The sequence below is a fragment of the Protopterus annectens genome, chromosome 4.part1 (assembly GCF_019279795.1).
Source record: "Protopterus annectens isolate FY-2018-M chromosome 4.part1, PAN1.0, whole genome shotgun sequence".
NCBI lineage: Eukaryota > Metazoa > Chordata > Ceratodontiformes > Protopteridae > Protopterus > Protopterus annectens.
In genome coordinates, this window is record NC_056734.1 from 498,554,169 (window position 1) to 498,573,697 (window position 19,529).

The 19,529-nt window shown below is 39.7% G+C and overlaps 1 protein-coding gene across 3 annotated transcripts in view; it reads right to left on the reverse strand.

The window, feature by feature from the left end:
• The window catches only part of ATP11B (ATPase phospholipid transporting 11B (putative)), a 2,792,721-nt gene that overhangs the window by 1,724,061 nt on the left and 1,049,131 nt on the right, over positions 1–19,529 (reverse strand). For all 3 annotated transcript variants that reach the window (XM_044070307.1, XM_044070308.1, XM_044070309.1), the window contains exon 13: positions 2,929–3,087. In XM_044070307.1, coding sequence (XP_043926242.1) covers positions 2,929–3,087 — 159 coding nt within the window. The remainder of the gene's footprint in view (positions 1–2,928; positions 3,088–19,529) is intronic.

A 19,529-nucleotide genomic window follows, 5' to 3' on the forward strand; every position in this document is an offset into this window, starting at 1 on the left:
CAGAATGGTCCGCAGAAGGATTAGCAGTGGAGTTTTACGGTGCCAAGTTGCCAGCCCTGTGCCCAACTTTCCAAAGAAGGCGCGCTCACACACACACACACACACACACACACACACACACACACACACACACACACACACAGACACACAGACACACAGACACACAGACACCCACAGGGTCAATTCAGTGTCCAATCCACCCACAGCATGTTTTTGGGATGTGGAAGGAAACTGGAGCACCCGGTGGAAACCCACGCAACCACAGGGAGGACATGCAGACTCCGCACAGAAGGCACCTCAGCCAAGAATCGAACTGGAGAACCTCTTGCTATGAGGTGGCAATGCTAACAGCTGCACCACCACGGCCGCTCTTCTGACCCATCACTATACTGTCCCCTATTTCTAAAATCTTAGAAAAATGCATACACTCTCAGCTCCAGCAGTACCTCCTGAACAATAATCTTCTATCTTCTTGTCAACACGGTTTCTGCCTCGCTCACAGTACTACCACTGCTCTCCTATCATTCACAAATACTGTTAACCAAGCGTGTAACGAAGGAAAACTTGTCTCTTCCCTCTGCCTTGATCTATCCAAGGCATTCGACACCATCTCCCACTCCCTACGTCTCTCCAGGTTTTCAACTCTGAGCCTGTCCCCACCAACTCTGCTCTGGTTTTCCAACTACCTATCCAATAGAAAACAATCCATTAGATGGCGTGACTCAACCTCACCATTCCTTGATACCCCCACAGGAGTCCCTCAAGGATCCATATTATGCCCTCTACTTTTCAGTATTTTCATTAACGACTTTCCTTCTTGTGTTCCCAACAGCTCTTTTATTCAATATGTACATGACTCAACTATAATTTGCACCGTCAAGACCATACCCGAACTACTTAACACACATTCAGTAAGCATTCTCCTCCATTGAAAAGTGGATGACTAACAATTATCTCGCACTCCATCCAAACAAAACCAAACTTCTTCTCGTCTCCCCTAAGAAAACCACCATTATAAACAAACCAGACTTTAAAATCTGCTCATTAAATAAAACTACCCTAGAAGTTGTCTTACATAAAAAACTGCTAGGCGTCACCATCGATGAATGCTTAACCTTTGACCAGCACATCCACAACAACATTAAAAAAATGCACCAAAAGCTAGGAACCCTCTTATAGGCATAAACACTTCCTCAACTCCACTACCAAACAAACCTTGGCCTCTACCTTCCTACTACCATCCCTACTATATGGTGCCCCCCTTCTCATTAACATTTGCACATCCCTAAAAGCCAAAATGGAAACCTGTTAATAATAAAAGTGCCAGATTTGCAACAAATGCCACTTACTCCTCCCACCAATGTTCCTCACTTTACACACTCAAATGGCTTAAGCTACCACAATACCTTATTCAGCAACAACTCACTATAGCCCACAAAATTATCTATAAACCTCTCAACTGTCCTTTCTCCTCCACTCTAACTCAATACCACCCAAAGAGATCACCGAGATCAAAAAATGAGACCCTGCTACTGGTCCAAAAACCTACACTCCCTGCTGGGCATGCAATCTACTCTTTCTGCATTGCCAAACTCTGGAACTCACTCCCAACATCACTCAGAGCCACCAATGTGTTAGATCCTTCAAAGACGCCCTCCATTTACATCTATCTACCCACTGGCAATGCTCCTGCTCCACACCCCACATAATCTGACCCCTTCCAACTATCCTTTGTATATCTGTACTCATATCTTATGCGATTGTTATATACTATTATGACTGTTAAACTTCAACAGCGCATATGTTTAGCATTTTTTGACTTATTGCAGCTAATAGTTGTTTTTTTTTTTAACTTCTATTTGTAACCTACCTGTATGTTGTACATGTGTCAATTCACTGTATGTTGTACTTATGTCTACTTGGGAGCTTTTCTCCCTAGGCCTTCACTAAAAACAGGCTCATTCCAGCCCAGTGGACACCCCTGGCAGCAAACGAATGTAAAATAAATAAATAAATAAATAAATAATGACTTGAAAACAAATAATATAAAATTTTAAATGGATCCATAAAGCATTATCACTTTATCAATATATGCAATGGTTACTACACAAGGGATGGTCCTTCAAAATGTATCTTTAAAAACATTACCTTTTCTACACAAAAATAGCATACAAATGTTCTAATAAATGTAAGAATAAATTTCATGATGGGAAAAGTGTTTGGAAAATCTTTCATCATATCATCTACACTCCTATCTTTTAGTTCAACTATACTGTTACATATATGCATTCATCTGGTACTCCTTACTTGCCTACTGTCATGGAAGATTAAAATCTCATTTTTCCCCCTGACCACAGGCATGAATCTTTGCATCATTTTTCAGTCACTCGTGAAAACACACTGGTGAGCTCCAAACACTATTTTACTATATATTCATTTCTTAATCTGCACTTATCTTTTATGGTGATTTTTTTATTTTATTTCTATCCATTGTTAAACAAATGCAAGTCTTACTGTGTATATAAAAGATGTATTCAATAAAACAATTTCTGAAAAAATATTTAAGGAACTTCAATGATCACAGAACAGAATACTGCAGAATTCAGCCAAAATGTATTTAAGAAAGATAAATATACCTAGTAGAACACCATCCTATTTTAACATGTTTATTTTACATGTACTGCATTAAAAAAGCCCAAAAGAATGCAATTTTCCAGATGCTGAGTACCACTGGAATAGAACTAAAATTTATTTACACAGTCTCTCTGTTGCAATTTAGAAATGAACTAAAGCAGGAATTACCATTTTATGAAAGACATTTTTCAGTGCCAAATAACGCAGACTAACTTTATTTATTTTAAAGCATTCACATATGTTTCACTGACACAAGGAGGGGAAATTAAAAAGAAATAAAGCTTCAGGTCTTACAAGTCCTGGTCTTGATCCATCAAGAAAATCTGCAGTCATTCCCTCTGAGACTAGTCTGCTGTTGATCTCTTGGTATTTGATGCCATTAATGGAACACTCCCTAAACTGCATCTCATTTTCTGTTAGAGTACCAGTTTTATCTGTGAAGATGTATTCCACCTAAAAGAAACAAGAACATAAAAAAAGCATAAACCACTTCTAAATTTTTCAGAAGTCAAACGCAAAATAAAATCTTTACAAGACTGCCAACTACAGCAACTCACACAAAGGATGCTGGCTGAAAGACATCAGATTTATCTTACATCAAGTTAACACTTAGAGAATTCTCACATGTCCTGTGAAGATGTATAACTATAGTTCAGAAAAAGAAAACGAATGGGGAATCCTTACCATACTCATTCACTTGTGAGAAGTCTGTCTGCAGTGAGTGGAAGTTCTGTTGCAGGAGTACAGATGTTTGAAAAGCAGGGTCACTGATGCAGAAAAGTAGAGATGTGCACCACAGTAACAACTGATCTTAAACACTGATCACTACAGCACAAATTACAGCATTTCGGTTATTCACCAGTAAAGCAGCTTTGGTTCCATATAGTTTTTCCAAAGTTGAATGTGTCCTGCTGTGCAAGCCAAAATTAGTCTAATATGAACCTAAGCAGTAATGTCTGGTGTTGCCTGACTCATTTAAGTAGAACTGATTTGTGCCTATACCAGTTATGGGTAATAAAACCCACTAGACTGATGTTCACATGGCTGACAAATGTGTAAGAAGGTGGCTAGATAAGGAGAGCATTAACAATATGTAACATTAAACAATAACGAGAGAACAGAGGAGGTATCCTTACTGCTACAGTGAGCACACATCTGAAAGTCTACTGTTATAGTGAGTTCTCATATTACTATGCTGTCATATTTCAGGGAGAGTCACTCAGGCAGTCAAGTATAACATCATGACAAAAATCAGCATAGTATTAAGAAACCTACAGCAGTGAACTGCATACCTCTCAACTGTTCAGATTTTCGCAGAATGTCCAGATTTTTGTCTCATATTTTTGGTCCATTTCTCATAAAATTGTGGTTTCCTGGGAAATTAGTGGCAAATCATTAAAGACTGAAGTTAAAAAATAATGAAAGACATTTGAGTTTCAGACCTCATACCATTCTGAAAATTCATGCTAATGTAAAACCTGTTATTGTATCAACTTTCGAAGTTTGTAAGAGCAACATTTAAAAACTGTCCCTATTTTTGGGCCTTTGTCCCACTTTTATTGTTGGTGTTGTCCATATTTCTTACTCTAAGAGGTTGACAGGTATGGTGAACAGTTAAGTGATCCCAGAAGTAAGACTATTTCAAAACATATCCTAGTTTGCCAGTATAATGTATACATTTTTTAAAGCTTTATTAATTTTCTAAACAGCAATCAATACAACCTAAAAAGTAGAAAAAAAGAACTGATACAGCAGTAAATGACAATTTAATGCAACAATACAAATGCAGTAAGCTTGTTTATAGCTAAGAAGAAAAGGCGGAAATATTCAGACAATATTTCCAATATAAACAGTCAACTATAAGGTATCAGAAACTCAAGATAAAGCATTTAAACAAGCTACAGAAACAACATTCTGTTTTGAATACATTGTTGTTATATAAAACAAAACACACACATTTTGACAAAATTATTGCTTCAGTACTGATATGGTTTTGAAACAGATCCAAAATGACCTGTTGCCAAATTAAATCAAAACTAATTTTAAATGTTGTAAGCCTTAATGATGCATAGTTCCAAACAGATTTGACAGGTTTGCAAACCCCAAAATATGCAAAGTATCCACTTCCCCAAATGTACAAACATTACATACCACACTTTTCAGCTAACCCTGATTTTACCTCAAATTTTAGCTCTGTCCTTCTTAACCCCTCCAAAAATTTGTGACTTTTGGAGAAAAGGTAGTGTATTGCATTTAATAAATAATAGCAATAAAGACTTCTTTTACTTCAGAAAATGTATATTAATTCACATTTGTCTTATTCTGTCAATGTCTCAGTTTAATAGTACTAATATTTTAAAAGTATCCTTGATTATTTCATGATTAATCCCTCATTCTGTGGAGAGTTTTCGCTGAGAGCTGGTACATTGTACTACCATTTCTGGGGAAAATGTGCTAATGTAGAAAGTTACAAATAGATACTTTTATCATAAACTGGGTAAATATTAATTTAGTGAACAGTATTTTTTTTTCAAAGAATCTTCCCATTAGAAAAATCCAAATTCAAATGGAATGCAAATAAGAGAAGTTCAGCTTTGTGCAATTTACAATAATGGTAGACGTTCAAAAGCAGGAAAACAGGATGACAGTATTATTCCTTAATCCAGGGATTTTCAATTAGCACAGATGTCTAATTTCTGGTCTGACCTCTAGTGCTTTCTTAGATGTTTCTGTAAGTGCAACTCTTCCTGGCTAATAGACTGATGCTTGGTAATAAAGAGTCCATTATTGTTATACTAGCTCAGCTTTTGGTGCCCCCTTCACTGGCTCAGGGAACACCCAGCCAATGCCCTACAACCAAGACAATGTTAGTGCTAAAATGTTTGTGTAGGTTGGGAGTGTTGCAGTGTGGTAGGCAGGCAATACTGACTGCCCTCCAATAATGTATAATAGAGAAGCACTTGTAGCACCTGTTCCTTCACATGCAGAGCTCAAAAGACTCTCTCCACCTAGGGGAATGCAAGATGGCAGCTGCACTGCTAAGGTGATCTCCTATTTGAACTTGCACTGTTATAGGAAGATGCACACACAATTGTACTATACTTATCTTATGGATCACAGTGAGCAGTACTCTTTTTTTCCAAGCAGAGTATTTGTTAGATTAGGGACTTCCATTTTATAGTAGTTATTAGACATTAGACAGGCTAAAGGGTAAAATAAATTGTTTCATTTATGCATAAAAGACAGTTAAGCAGAAAGAAAAATAACCTTGATGGTCAAGCATGAGAGACAGTTTATTAGAAAGGAAAGATAAAAAAATACAGAAATACAGAATGTTTTTTTCCTCAAGGAAAAAATACAATTTTGCTAGCTACAGAATGATCCTTCATGGAATGTTAAATAAAGCACATAAGAGACAAAGCCTGAGACCAAGGCTAGGAAAAGTAAGCAAGAATCATTACTGGACTGAAGCAATACAATATGGTGTTCTCAGAATAGCAGTTCAGTTAAGGTTAGTGAGTTTGTTCGACCTGTTACTTCAGAGGAGATTACAGACACTCGAGCCGGAGTACAGAAGACAGATCAAATAAAGACTGTATTAGTTTACGTTGTTCAGGACAATCAAAATACGACATGCAGTAAATTTAAATACTAATTGTTTATCAGTACTGTTAATAAAGACAGTATTCGGATACTGTGAACATCTAATAAAGCCTTATTAAATGAACTACAGTGTTTGGAAAATTTATTCTGAAAAGTATACAAAACTTGGCCCATAAAGGAAAGACTGGCACCTGTTCAGCACGAGTTTGCGTAATTAACAGATAAAGACTTTCGGCTCAGTCTCATCTCAGTGTTTCCAGCTACTTACAGTACAGTACAGCATTATCAATTCTTACAGTACTCAAGCTACTGAAGGAACACTGGGTAGAAGGGATAAATAAGGCCCTGATATGGCCAAAGTAAAAGTTGCCGGCTCTTGTAAAGTATGAAAAGGGTGTGAACTGATGTCCATATTGCTAATTCCCAAATACCCTGTGCTGACACATGTTTAAAGAATACTGCCACGGTGACTATCACCCTAGTGGAGAATACATTCACTGGATCATCTAGATTTTGTTCAGTAACGCTCAGCAAAACATCATACACTTGGCTACCCATGTAGATACAGTGTGCTTGGATTCTGGCAAGCCTTCTTTCCCCATCTGCAATCAGACAAACAAATTCCTCCCTTGTCTGGTAGGCACTTAATAGAGGTAAACTTCTTTCTCCATTATTCTGAGAATTTGGGAAAAAAAGCAGAAAGCTGTATGGTCTGACAGAAGTTCATTTCTGACATTACCTTAAGGACAAAGAAGAGACTTGTCATTAGCCAAATCGTATCCTTCTGGAAGGCTACTACACGTGAGGCCATGAACTTCTTCTGACAGATGCGATGGAAGGTAAAAACAGGGATTCAGAGGATCTTAGAAGGAGCTGAGTTGCTGCACATGAATGCAGTAGAAAAAATGAAGTTATGTATCCCACCATAATGTTCTATGTGTGCTGTTCATCTCCCCTTCATTCTTCACTGGTTGGGTTCGGAACCGATCCTCATATCCGACTCGGCCATATACAAATGCTTGAGGTCTTCCACTAGCTCGTGGCCGAATCCCCTATCCCATCACAGTCTAGTAAGTCTCCTCAGATCTTGTTTGCTGATACAACAAAGGGTATCAAATAAACCTACAGAATACCACAGAGTACTGAAAAAGATCAGAGCACCTTAATTACCAATTGTAATCTCTGGGTCCTCCAGGAGCCGAAGACTGGGGGCAGAAGAGTGGGATGTAAGAATGAAGGCGAGATGAACAACACACACATGGAACGTTATAGTGAGTACATAACTTCTTTATGTGCTGTTGTCCTATCTCGCCTTCATTCTTCACTGGTTGGGACAGGGTCCCTAGCATCATGTTTCCTGGGTGGCTCAAGGGAGAATATTCTTCAGAACATTGGACCCAAAGGAAGCCCTGTTCCTGGAGGCCAAATCCACATTGTAATGAGTGATAAAGGTATGCGGTGTTGCCCATGTAGTTGCAGCACAAACAGTGTTGGATCTTTGTAAGGAGGCTTTAACAGAGGAGTATCTCTCAAAACAGCTTTACAAAGTTTATGAGAAGCAAGTGATGAGTCTTTAAATCCAATATGAAAATTAGATAGAGCTGCTAATTGAACTTTAATAGCAGAAGACAAAGCCCCTTTACTGAACAGTGAGGCTAAAACTTTGAGAATCTTATGAACAGGTGCTGAAAAAGGATCAACGTTATTCTGATGACTTACTGAGAGAACCCACACTGTAAAAGTAGCTGACTCCAAATCCCGCACCAGACAAGTGACAAGTGGAGTACCTCAGGGTTCAAGTCCTGGGACCTCTCTTGTTTGGCATCTACTTCTCTGAAGTACAGGCCAACACTAAGGGACTCTGGCTAACAAAGTTTGCAGATGACTGCAAACTGGGAGCCATTAATGAATCCCCAAATGATGTGGATACTCTACAAAAGGGCTTTACAGAAACAGATGCTTGGTGCCAGAGCCATGGGCTCAAGCTCAATGCCAAGAAATGTATAGTTATCCCCTTTGGGGAAAAAACATGTACCCGTGAATTACCACATAGGTGGCAGTACACTAAACACCGAAAGTGTGATAAGAGACTTAGGGACACAGGTGGACAGTGGTCTCACCTTCAATAACCACATCACCACAACAGTCAGGAAATCCTTCTATGTGGCACACCTCATCACTAAGGGCTTTTCAACCAGAAAAAAAGGAGGTCATTGTCCCACTGTATTAATCCCTCATTAAACCCATTATAGAATACAATGCACCATTTGGTATGTACCTCTCAAGACATATGCAACTGGAAAGGCCGCAGAAATACCTCACTAAAAGTATCACAGGCCTAAAGCAGATGCCCTATGCTGACCACCTTAAAAAACTCCAGCTATACTCTGTCGCATTTCGTCTACTCAGAGGCAATCTCTGCTTAACATACAAGGCCATGTCAAACACAGAGCTGCTGGACATGCTACATTTAAAGAAATCCCAATCCCTCAGAGCCACACACTCCAGGTATCTAAACCTTGTCATCACAATAAACAAAACATGCTGGAGGGATAGTTCCTGACCCAGAGACTCCCTAGACTCTGGAATAGACTGCTCATACATGTCAAGCAGAGCTCCTCCTTGGCCCTGTTCAAAAGGAACCTTGACGATTGGAATGGGAAAAAGGAAATTCACCCCGGGGATCACGTCAGTTGCCCTGCTAGGCAGGGGTCCAGGGAAGTAAATAGTGTGGGAAGAAATAGCCAGGGAATTGTTATGGCTATGCTTGTATAGGCCCCAAGGCCGATAGCCTAGTACCAACCTATGTGCCCAAAAGACAAACCCTTTCCATTTACTTTTGCAAAGTTTATGAGTAGATGGTTTGTGACAGGCCAAAAGTACGTGTCGGTCAGGTGAAGAGAGCATAGATTGTCTGGCTATTAACAGAATTGGAGAAACCAAGCTGTTAGCTTGAGGTTCAACATGTCTGGGTGAATCATGCATGTTGGATGGGGCAGGAGATTAGGAACCGCTTCCATAATCCATGGTGGGCGAATTATATAAGGCCAAAGGAAGGGGAAGCAAACCTGTCAAGGCTAATAAGGTGCAATGAGGATTACCTTGCTTTTCAACCTGATAGCTTTATGTAGAAACTTTGGAATTAGAGGAATAGGAGGGAAGGCATGAAGAAGACCGAAGGGCCAATTGTGGACAACAGCATCCCTCGGTGAATCCCCCTGAAGGTGGAACAGGGTAAAGTAGTTGCTGCAATTGTTTTTGGGGGAGAGGCAAAAAGACTGCAGCAAGGTTGGCCTTATTGATGGAATATTCTCTCCATCACCTTTGGAATTTGGGACCAATTGTGAGGAAGAAGCATGCATCTACACAATTTGTCCGCTATCTCACTGGACTTCCCTGGAATGTGCATTGCTATGAGAAAGTGGTTGGATAAGATCACCCACTGTCACACTCAGAGCTTCTTGACACAAGGGAGAGGACCTGCTTCCTCCTTGTTGCTGATGTACCAAACTACTGACATGTTGTCCATTTCAACTGCAACTGTCCCTGAAGGGAGAGCATCCTGGAAGGCCTGCAATGCTAAAAGCAATGATCTCATCTCTAAGACACTGATATGCAAGACGACCTCTATCGGGGACCAAGTGCCTTGGACAGTGTTCCGCAGATAATGGCCCCCTACTCTAACTGGGAAGCGTCCATGGTCACTGTGGCTTTGGGTTGAGAAGGAGTGAAAGGACGGCCTTTTAGAATTTGATCTAACTGAATCCACCATTTGAGAATCTCTCTTGCAAATGTTGCGATTGCAATCGAAGTTGATGCTGTTGGTATAGCACTGATCATCGTACTGCAAACAGCCATTGTAAAATTCTCATGTGAAATCTGGAACTGTCATGTGAAATCTGGCTAAAAGGACTAGAGTTACAGCTGCTGCCATAGACCCTAGGGCCTGTAGAACTAGGTTCGCAGATGCTTTCTTGCTGTTAATTATCTTCATGACTTGTGATCTGATTTTCTGTAGTCTCAGTGGGGGAAGACAAGCTATTGTTGCCTTTGTGTTCAGGATGGCTCCTATGAACTCAAAGGTCCGAGTTGGTTCGAGGGGAGATTTTTCATAGTTTATGGTTATCTCCAGACAGGAACAAGTCTGGAGAACATGCTCTCTTACCTCTAAGAACTGATGCCTGGTCAAAGCGGTAGTGAACCAGTTGTCTAAGTACGGAAACAACTGGAACTCCAGCAGCAGTCTCAAGTAAGCTGCTACTTCTGCCATGCACTTGGTGAACACCCTGGAGGCTGTGGTGAGACCAAAGTTCAGAACTCTGAATTGATAGTGACTGGCTCCCAGCTGGAAATGGAGACATTTTCTGTATCACCTGCTCATCTTTATATGATGGTATGCATCCTGAAGGTCTATTCAGCACATCCAGTCACCCTGTTCCAAAAATGGAAGAACGGACTCAACTGTGAACATCTGGAACATTGTTTGTCAAACTGACTTGTTAAAAACACTGACATCCAGAATTGGTCTCCAGTCCCCCGTCTTTTTTGGCACCAAAAAGAATCTCAAGTAAGTTCTGGATTTTCTCTGGTCTGGCGGGACTTTTTGGATGACTTTTTTCTAGAAGTTCTTAACTTTGTAGTAGTGCTTGTTCCCTCTGACTGGGTGGGGCATCAGGGATTCTTTTACAAATGGGGGTAGAAGAGAAAATGGTATAATATAACCTGTGGGAATGATCGTCTGCACCCAGGTAGCTGATGTTATTTCTTGGCAGGCTCTCTCATGCAGGGAGAGTCAACCCCTGACTGCCTCCAGAGGAAGACCACCAGGCCTCCTTTCAGGAGGGCTGAAAGGGTTTACCAAAGAAAGAATTTCTGTACCCTTGGTTTTGCGGGCCTCCTCTGCCAGGAGGGCAGCATTTACCATTGAAGTTTCCCCCTCTGCCCCCAGGAGAACCACCTCCACATGTATCTTGAAAGGACCCTTGGGACTTTTTGAACCACATCTTTACATTACTTCACGTAATCCTTGAAAAGGATTGTTGAGGAGTGGAAAAACATATACCCAGGGTCTTTTCATCTTTCTCACACCTGGACAAAGTTTCTTCAACGTTAGAGCCAAACAAGGATGTGCCATTAAGGGGAGCTGTGATGATGTGAGGTATTGCCAGCTAATACCAGGAGATATAGGGCAGTGGATGTGTAACATATGCCACCACAGCTGACTGGAATTTTATAAAGAATTATATAATCATTTGTATACCAAACTAATCTACACAAATGCTTATATTTAAAAATGTACTTGCAAAGTTGCATGTGCTAAAAATGCAACAACAGTGTGCCTTGCTGACAGAAAAGAAACATACATGTATATTAGGTTGCACTGTACTGTAACTGTTTAAATGTATATATTGTAACAGAGGATAGTGGAAGAGAAGAAGTTAAGCTCAGTTCTGGCTAACTTTGAGAAACAGTAAGAAATTAAACTACTGGGCTTAGGTCATAAAGATATTATCTCAAAGTTTTGAATGAAGTCAGAGACAGAATGTCTGCAAGAAGTGTGGTTTATTTAGTCTCTGTAGGAGGAATAGAAGTTTATAATTGTTTTATGATTAACAGAAGCTGCACCAGATCTGTGTAATGCTCTTCTGTGTGCACTACTGACATGCAGGTGCTAAATACTAGCAGTTTCTAGCAGTGGGGGTTGCTTGAGAACCAGAAGTCAGATTAACAGATGTATATGATGTCATTCTGTACAGAAATAATGTTTTAATATTAGGTAAGACAGAAGTCTCAGGGGACTCTTTGGAACCTGACATATAAGCATCTCTCATCCACTTCATTTTGCCTTGCTCTAGTAAATAACCAGGGAATAATAACTCTTTAAATCAGTCAGGAAAATATAGTGAGACTAGTTAAGTATTGTTCTTCTGTAACTGTGTGAACCTGTCCACTTTTGTTATTTTTAATATCTCCTGTGATTGAAACTCTGCTGTTTACTGTATACAGATATTTCATACTTCCATGTTCTTTTATTATTTACTATTACATATATTTAAACTTTTCATTGTGGCTGGTCCTTTAGAAACAATTTAGCCTTTGAGAATACTTATATCTATTGGTGACACTGTCCACTCCTGAAGCCTGGCTGCTTGGTCAATATTACCATTTGTATTAACATTAACTTCACTCAGGATAATTGGGTACCCTTGCAACAGCCTTAGAGTAGATGACTTTGGAGTGTTGGAGTGTCTGGTAGTCGTGTAACTACCTTACGGTCTGGACAGAAGGGGGCAAGGCTCGTAAATTCTTTTCCAGGTGTGTGTGTGTGTGTGTGTGTGTGTGTGTGTGTGTGTGTGTGTGTGTGTGTGTGTAAATCAAATCTAAAAGTGTGTGCATGTTTCAGCTGCTTGGAGTAGGGACATGAAGCACTGGTTTCACAGAGACAGTGGTAGAGGACGTGGCTTGGACACTTGGCTGAGGACTTAACTCTGCAGCTGTGCCAATGGGGACCTTACTGGGGACTTAAGGAGACACAGAAACCCAGACTCAGGGCTGTGTGTGTTCCCTGTGTGCTCTTAAGGGAAACTGTGCTTGATGCAGAAAGCTGCATCTGGAAATACTGGGTGTAGCCATTTTTGTTCCAAGTGAATGTCCATCTACAGTGTCAGTGGTGAGGATTCAGGCTCCTTGATTAATGGCCCAAAGTGGGGACATCACAGGAGCATTGACAAATGAAAACTTGAAGGGCTCTGCAAAATCACATAAGTGCATCCAGGTGCGTCTCCTAAGGCAATGCCTGAACTCGCTGCTCTTGTTGTCCCTTTGGCTGCATGAGAAATGAGCCTCATGGATGAGTTGGATACAGACTGTAGCTTAGCCAAATGAGAGGCCACAGATTACTGAACCTCTTCAGAGACAGGTATCTGAAAGCTCCTTAATCAGGTCCTTCTGCAGTCTGGTGAAGTTTGCCAACAAATTCAAGGACCATAATGCAAAGGTCGTTGAATTATAAACCTGTTTCCCCAAATCAATCCAAGTATCCTTGTTGGGTGGATGGATAGAGGAACTTTCCTCAGCTTGTTCCTTTTTGGTTGCTGCTGCTACAACCATGGCATCAACAGGCAAACTTTTGACCAGAATTGTTTACCCTCCTGGCAGTGATAGTTTTGTCTGGTCTCTGGGGAATAGGTTCAGTGGTGTTGGGGCCCTTCTATGCCTACTGAGAGATCAACTCAATGAGCTCATCAGTGGACAGAGTTAACCAGGAGGTAGATGGGTGGGTACCAAAAGCCTGCAGGTACACAGACTGCTCAGACAAAGGATTGCTGAACTTCCAGTCACCTCTCTATTTTACAATTTCCAGGATGTCTCTAAAGGATCCTTTGCCCTTATTGAAGTCAGTGTCTTCTGTGATGGATTCCTCCAGGGAATCCAAGTGCTTCCTCTTGCACTTTTTCTTCTTAGGGACCACCTCAGTGGGATGACCTGGGGAAGTTTTGGTACTCGCTGTCCTTGTGGAGACAATGGTTAAGACTCTGAACGTAGGCATGACAGCAATGTGTGTTCTGAGTAGGAAGGGACCAACTGACAGACTGCTACAGTCATAGCTCTCTCCACAGCCTCGAAAGCTGATCCACCCACAGAAGTGAGGGACCCTAGATCCGAAAGGGCGGGTCTGGGAACTGAGGTCACCTCCCACTCTGAAGAGATCTCTTTCGAAGCAGAAGCCAGAGCAGAGCTGATCTGTGCCAAAGCAGTGAGGTGCAGAGAAGGCTCCAAAAACATAGGAGTCAACTCTAGCCCCTTGAACAGACAGGACAGATACTGCCCTGACAGGTCTCTGGTTCCAACTGAGCCAAAGAGCTCAGACCAATAATCAGTTCTGTAGGTAAAGATATCTTCTGTTCTGATGCAGATGGCACTGGGTAGCTCAAAACAGTAGTCGCTAAGCCTGCAAGTGAAGTTAGAGGAGAAAGTAAAGGGGGAGTAGCTGAAGAATTGAATCCCTGACCCGAAAGGGTAGGAACCGAGGTGGATCATGTCATACCTTGCACCCAAAGAATTTTTCTCACCAGTCTCTCCACATCATCTTTGCTTAGACTTCTAGAGGAAATGGCTGACATCACAGAAAGCAATTTAAGTATCTCCAAGAATGGTGAAGGAAGTCTGTCTGGAAAGGTATCAATGGAGGGAGAATAACTTGTTCTTGGAAGAGCAACTTTTGTTGAAACCTGTAAATGTGATGTCAGATACGAGGATATCAGCACTGAAGTTTGTCCTTGACCTGTAATCTTAGGAAATGGAGAGCTAGTCAGTTCTGGTAGTAAACTACTGCTAATTCTCAGTTCCAAGGAAACAGTCAGAGCCGGAGTTTGTGACTTTCTTCCTGTTGGTTCCAAAGGAGAAGATGGAACCGATGTTTTTGACTTTCTTTGTACTTGAAGCCGATGGAGATGTCGGCACCTACAAACTTCTTTTCTTCATCGTCTCAGAAACTTTGAAAGAAGAAGATGACGGTCTAGGAAAACCAGATTTGCTTGATTTTTCTTTGGCTGAAGTGGCTCCAGATAACGCCTTGCTGAAAGAAGATGGAAAGCAGGCCTTTTAAGATTAGTTTATTTTTCTGAAGAGCTCTATGACCAAATGAGTGACAAATCAAGCAATCTTCCTGAAGATGGAGGGAGCCCAAATAGTAAACACAAAGATTGTATGTCAGAAAGTGTATTTTATGGCCATAATTCTAACGTTTAAATCTGGCAGGAACCTTTTCCACCATATCTGCCACACACACACACAAGCTGAGAAAAACGGAGGGAAAATACAGTAATTTTTTTTTTTTTGTTAAAGATGGAAATATAGCAATGTAGTAGAGGTATATCAATGATGATAAAGAACGAGATCCATGTGCATATAAGAAAATAGAGGTAGCCCTAAATGACATGTTGTTGGAAGGACCAATTAATATAGACACCTTCAGATTTTTACGTTTCTCAAACTAGGAAACCTACCATGTTTGGGATTCCCAAGGTCCATAAAAACCAGTAAAATCCCCCTCTTAGACCCATAGTGTCGTCTGAGGGTTCAAAAACTATGCCATTAGCAAAATTCTTGGATGTAAAATTGAAAAAACTTTTTAATATGGAGAAAACTATCCTGAAGGATTCGTGGGAATTCCTTCAGGGTATAGATATGAACATGATTTATGACAACATAATTTTCGTAACAGTGGATATTAAAGATCTATTCACCGTTATTCATCAAGTAGAGGGGTTAGCTTGGCTTGAAGCCGCTTTGGTGGATAAAACTAGAATTTCTAGTGATGACTTACAGGTTATTTTAAATCTGATGGAAATGGTTTTGAAAAATAATTTCATTTATTACGGTGGCAAATATTTTCACCAGATAAGAGGGGTAGCCATGGGCGGTAATTCTGCACCAACCTATGCTAACATCATTTTAGCCTGGTGGGAGAAACAATACATCTTTAATTCTAGATTCTGTGATTGTTGGGTTTTATACAGGCACTTTTTGGATGATATTTGTATTTTTTGGAACGATTCCAAAGAAAAACTAGAAGAATTTTTGGAGTATCTTAATACCACTACATCTTTTTTACATTTTACTAGTACTGTCTCCTTTGATAAGGTTGACTTTTTGGATGTGAGTATTATTAAAATTACTGGTGGTATTAAGTCAAAAGTCTTCCGAAAAGAAATATTCTCTAATTCATATCTTCATTTTGAGAGTGCCCACCCTTTTTCACAGAGAAAAAATATTTTCAAAGGGCAATTGGTTAGGGCTAGTAGGCTCACCTCTCTGGATGATGACTTTGATGAAGAATACCTTTTTCTAAGAAAACTTGTTTTTTGAAAGGGGTTACCCAGATGAATTACTGAATGATACCATTTTATACATTAAAAGTGAAAGGGCGTCAAGATTTAGGCCCTTGTTGGGTATAAGTATTGAGTCAAACTCAAACAATGTTAATATTAAGGATGACAAGTTTCTTAGGGTATTCACCTTGGAATATAATAGTGATTCCCATCAGGTAACAGAGTTGGTTAAAAAGGAATGGGACAGGTTCACCTCTCTCACTGATTTAAAAGACATGCAACATAAGCCTTTAAATATTGTTTTTAAAAAAGGAACTAATTTAAAGGAATTAATGGAAAAAAGGAAGCCTGTTCAGGAGGCCGGGTACCCACAAATGTGGGGCATGTGCACACTGTACACACATAATAAATACTGACAAGGTGTGCAGCAAAAGTAGGAATAAATATGTTCATAGTACATGTCACAATAATAACTCCAGTGGGTTGGTATATCTGGTATCCTGTGAGGCATGTTGTGCCTTTTATATAGGGAAGACTGAAAGACGCCTGAAAAGGCGGACTTATGAACATTTTTATGATATAAGTAAAAATAATGATAAGAATGCCCTGTATAAACATACACAGGAATGTGCCAAAGCAACTTTTTTGTTTTTTGTACTGGAGGTTGTTCCCAAAGACATTAGGGGGGGGGGGGTTGTGTGAAACCCGTCTTGAATACAGTGAGCTATATTAGCAAGTATTTTTGGATGCAGGAAGGCACCCTGGTCTGAATGAAAGTATTTCACTTGCACGATTATTAAAACTAAGAGCAGCCAAATTATAAAGGCTTTTTTTCCTTGTTATCAGCCACTAGAGGGTAGCATTGCACAAGTTTTTACATATTTATTCTTTTAACTGTGTTAAAAGGTGAATTTTTTACAATACATTTATATATTTTTTATCTATGTTTATATATTATACATATATATCTATATATATATTATTTTGATATTTATTGTTAAAATTTTTTTAAATGTGGTTTTTATATTATGTTTTTAAGTTGTATTTGTCCTTACACATTTATTCCATTAACTGATGCAAAGGTTTTATTGGTTAATTAGTTAATTATTTACTGTGAGGAGTTATATAAGCATGTGTATTTTTGTGGATTGCATTATCTGATGAAATCTGAGGACGAAAACGCATTGTGTGTTGTCAGAGTTAATAAAACTTTGTGGATTACTACTTCGTGGTTGGCGACTGCTTTTTCCAAGCTCCTGGTTTGGTTATTTGGTTGCTGTTGGAGTTCCTTTTTCCCTTTTTTCTTGGTTAATGATGATAAAAAGACTACACAAAGTGTAGGAGGAAAATATCGGCAATATTCAAAATACACCAAAAGTGTATGGAAAAGGGAAAAAGTCAATAGAAATTAAGAGTACTGACATACAAGAAAGCCTAAAAGGGAAAGGGATTTATAAATTGTAGTGAAAAATAGACAATATAGAAAAACTGAAAGTTAGAGCTTAAAATATATTAAAGGAATCACTTATCTGCTCGAGAGTAATTAGCACATCTGACACGTAAAGCGGCAAATGAGATCTGAGGTAACTGGGATATGTGCATTGCAGATAAGGGATAAGTTCACAAGTTTTTTTGTTACCAAGAGCTATGATAGCGGCCAAATAGTTTCCGAGGATCAGAACCGAAACCACAGGTTGAGGATAGAATGAAAATTGACATTAGCTCTGGTGCTAGATTGCTTTGTGAACACTCTTGGTGCAGTGTACATGTCCAAAGTGTCAGGCAGACAACTGAAAATGTGATCCCGACACAACAAACCCTAAGAAATGCCTGCAGTCTGGATGAATAGGGATGTGATAAGTATATTTTAAATTTTGAGTTACTAGAAAACTTGAAGGAGGAAGAACTGGTAACAGATTGTGAAGTGACAGCATTTTGAACTTGGGCACTATCACAAACTGGTTCAGGAAAGAAAGATGCAGAACTGGTCTCCAAGCATTTTTTTTCTTTAGCACTACAAACATCGTTGAATAAAAACACCTTCCCACCTGGGAAAGAGGAACTGGTTCTAACACACCCTGGGGCTGCATATGATGAACAGGTGTAAAATAAGAGTCTGATCTGGTGGATGAAGGAGTATTCCCTGAAAAGGGGGAATTTCCTCCCACTGCCATCTGTAACCCTGATGAAGACTTTCAAAACCCATTTGTCTGAAACTGTGTGTTGCCAAACAGAACAGAGGAAATTCAAGGCCTTCTGGAATGAAAAGGGGACCATAAGGGTTGGGGAGGTAGAAGGTCCCTTAAATATTCATTCTGACTTTTTGGACTGTCCTTAGTTTTGGCTGATTCCTAAATACTTTTTTGGAAACCGCTTGCCATTTCTTAAACATCTATTTACCTGCATTTTGTTGAAACTGTTTATTTTGTTTTTTGACAAAACTGGATGAGAGGTTAGAAAATTTGGAAAAGGAGGGCCCAAAAATCTTAAGAGATTCCCTGTATCAATATACCCCCCTCTCATCACACTTGTTCACATCTGCAGCAGATGGGCCAAAAATTAAATCTTTATCTAAAGGAAAATTTAAAATCTCATTTTTGACCGCATCTGGGAGAGGTTCTGAGAACACAGCCAGGCAAACCTCCTCAACACAGTACCAATGCAAAAGAAGCAGTAGTATCAACAGAACCATATACACACTGTAAACAATGAACCAAGTGACCTGGGCGACAGAAGAAACTAAGTTATTTAAAGCAGATTCTTCCTCACAAGAAGAAACTTCGACAAAACATTCCTCATACTTTCACAATTAGAACAATCTCAACGTAAGACCTGACAATTCAAAATACTGAAAAATCAAAGTTGTTGAAGCATGCACTTTTCTCACAGTTTTCAATAATCTTCCCAACATTACCAGAAAGAGTAGGATTCGAATTTACTAAATGTTTAGCAGCAGTAGTATTAACTAAAGGTATAGCGGCTGTATTCAGGTTTGAGAACAGTAAACACTTAAAAATTGATGAACTTTATGCATCCTATCTGCCTTTTTAGGGGCAGCTGACTATCAGGAAAATTGCAGGCAGTAACACACACATCCTCCAAACCTGATAGTCAGAGGAATAGGTGATGGTTCTGGAAATTCCTTCTGTAACAGCCCACAGTATGTTTTGAGGGATTGAGAAACCTCAGTGTTCTCCCACTGGGACATTCTGGAAACAATCTCAGAAAAAGCTGAACCCCACAGGAAGAATAAGAAACTGATATCGCCTTTGAGTCTGAATTGGAAATCTGAGAGAAAAACCCTACATCTTTCCCTTCATCTTCTTGTCTAAATTCAGAATCTTGATTCGTTTTAGGAAAACGGATATCTCTTTCCTTTACCAGAAACTATTTTATAAGAAAAATGAATTAAACCTTGAGCTAGACACAGTAAATTACTCATGGCCAAGGAAATTTGAG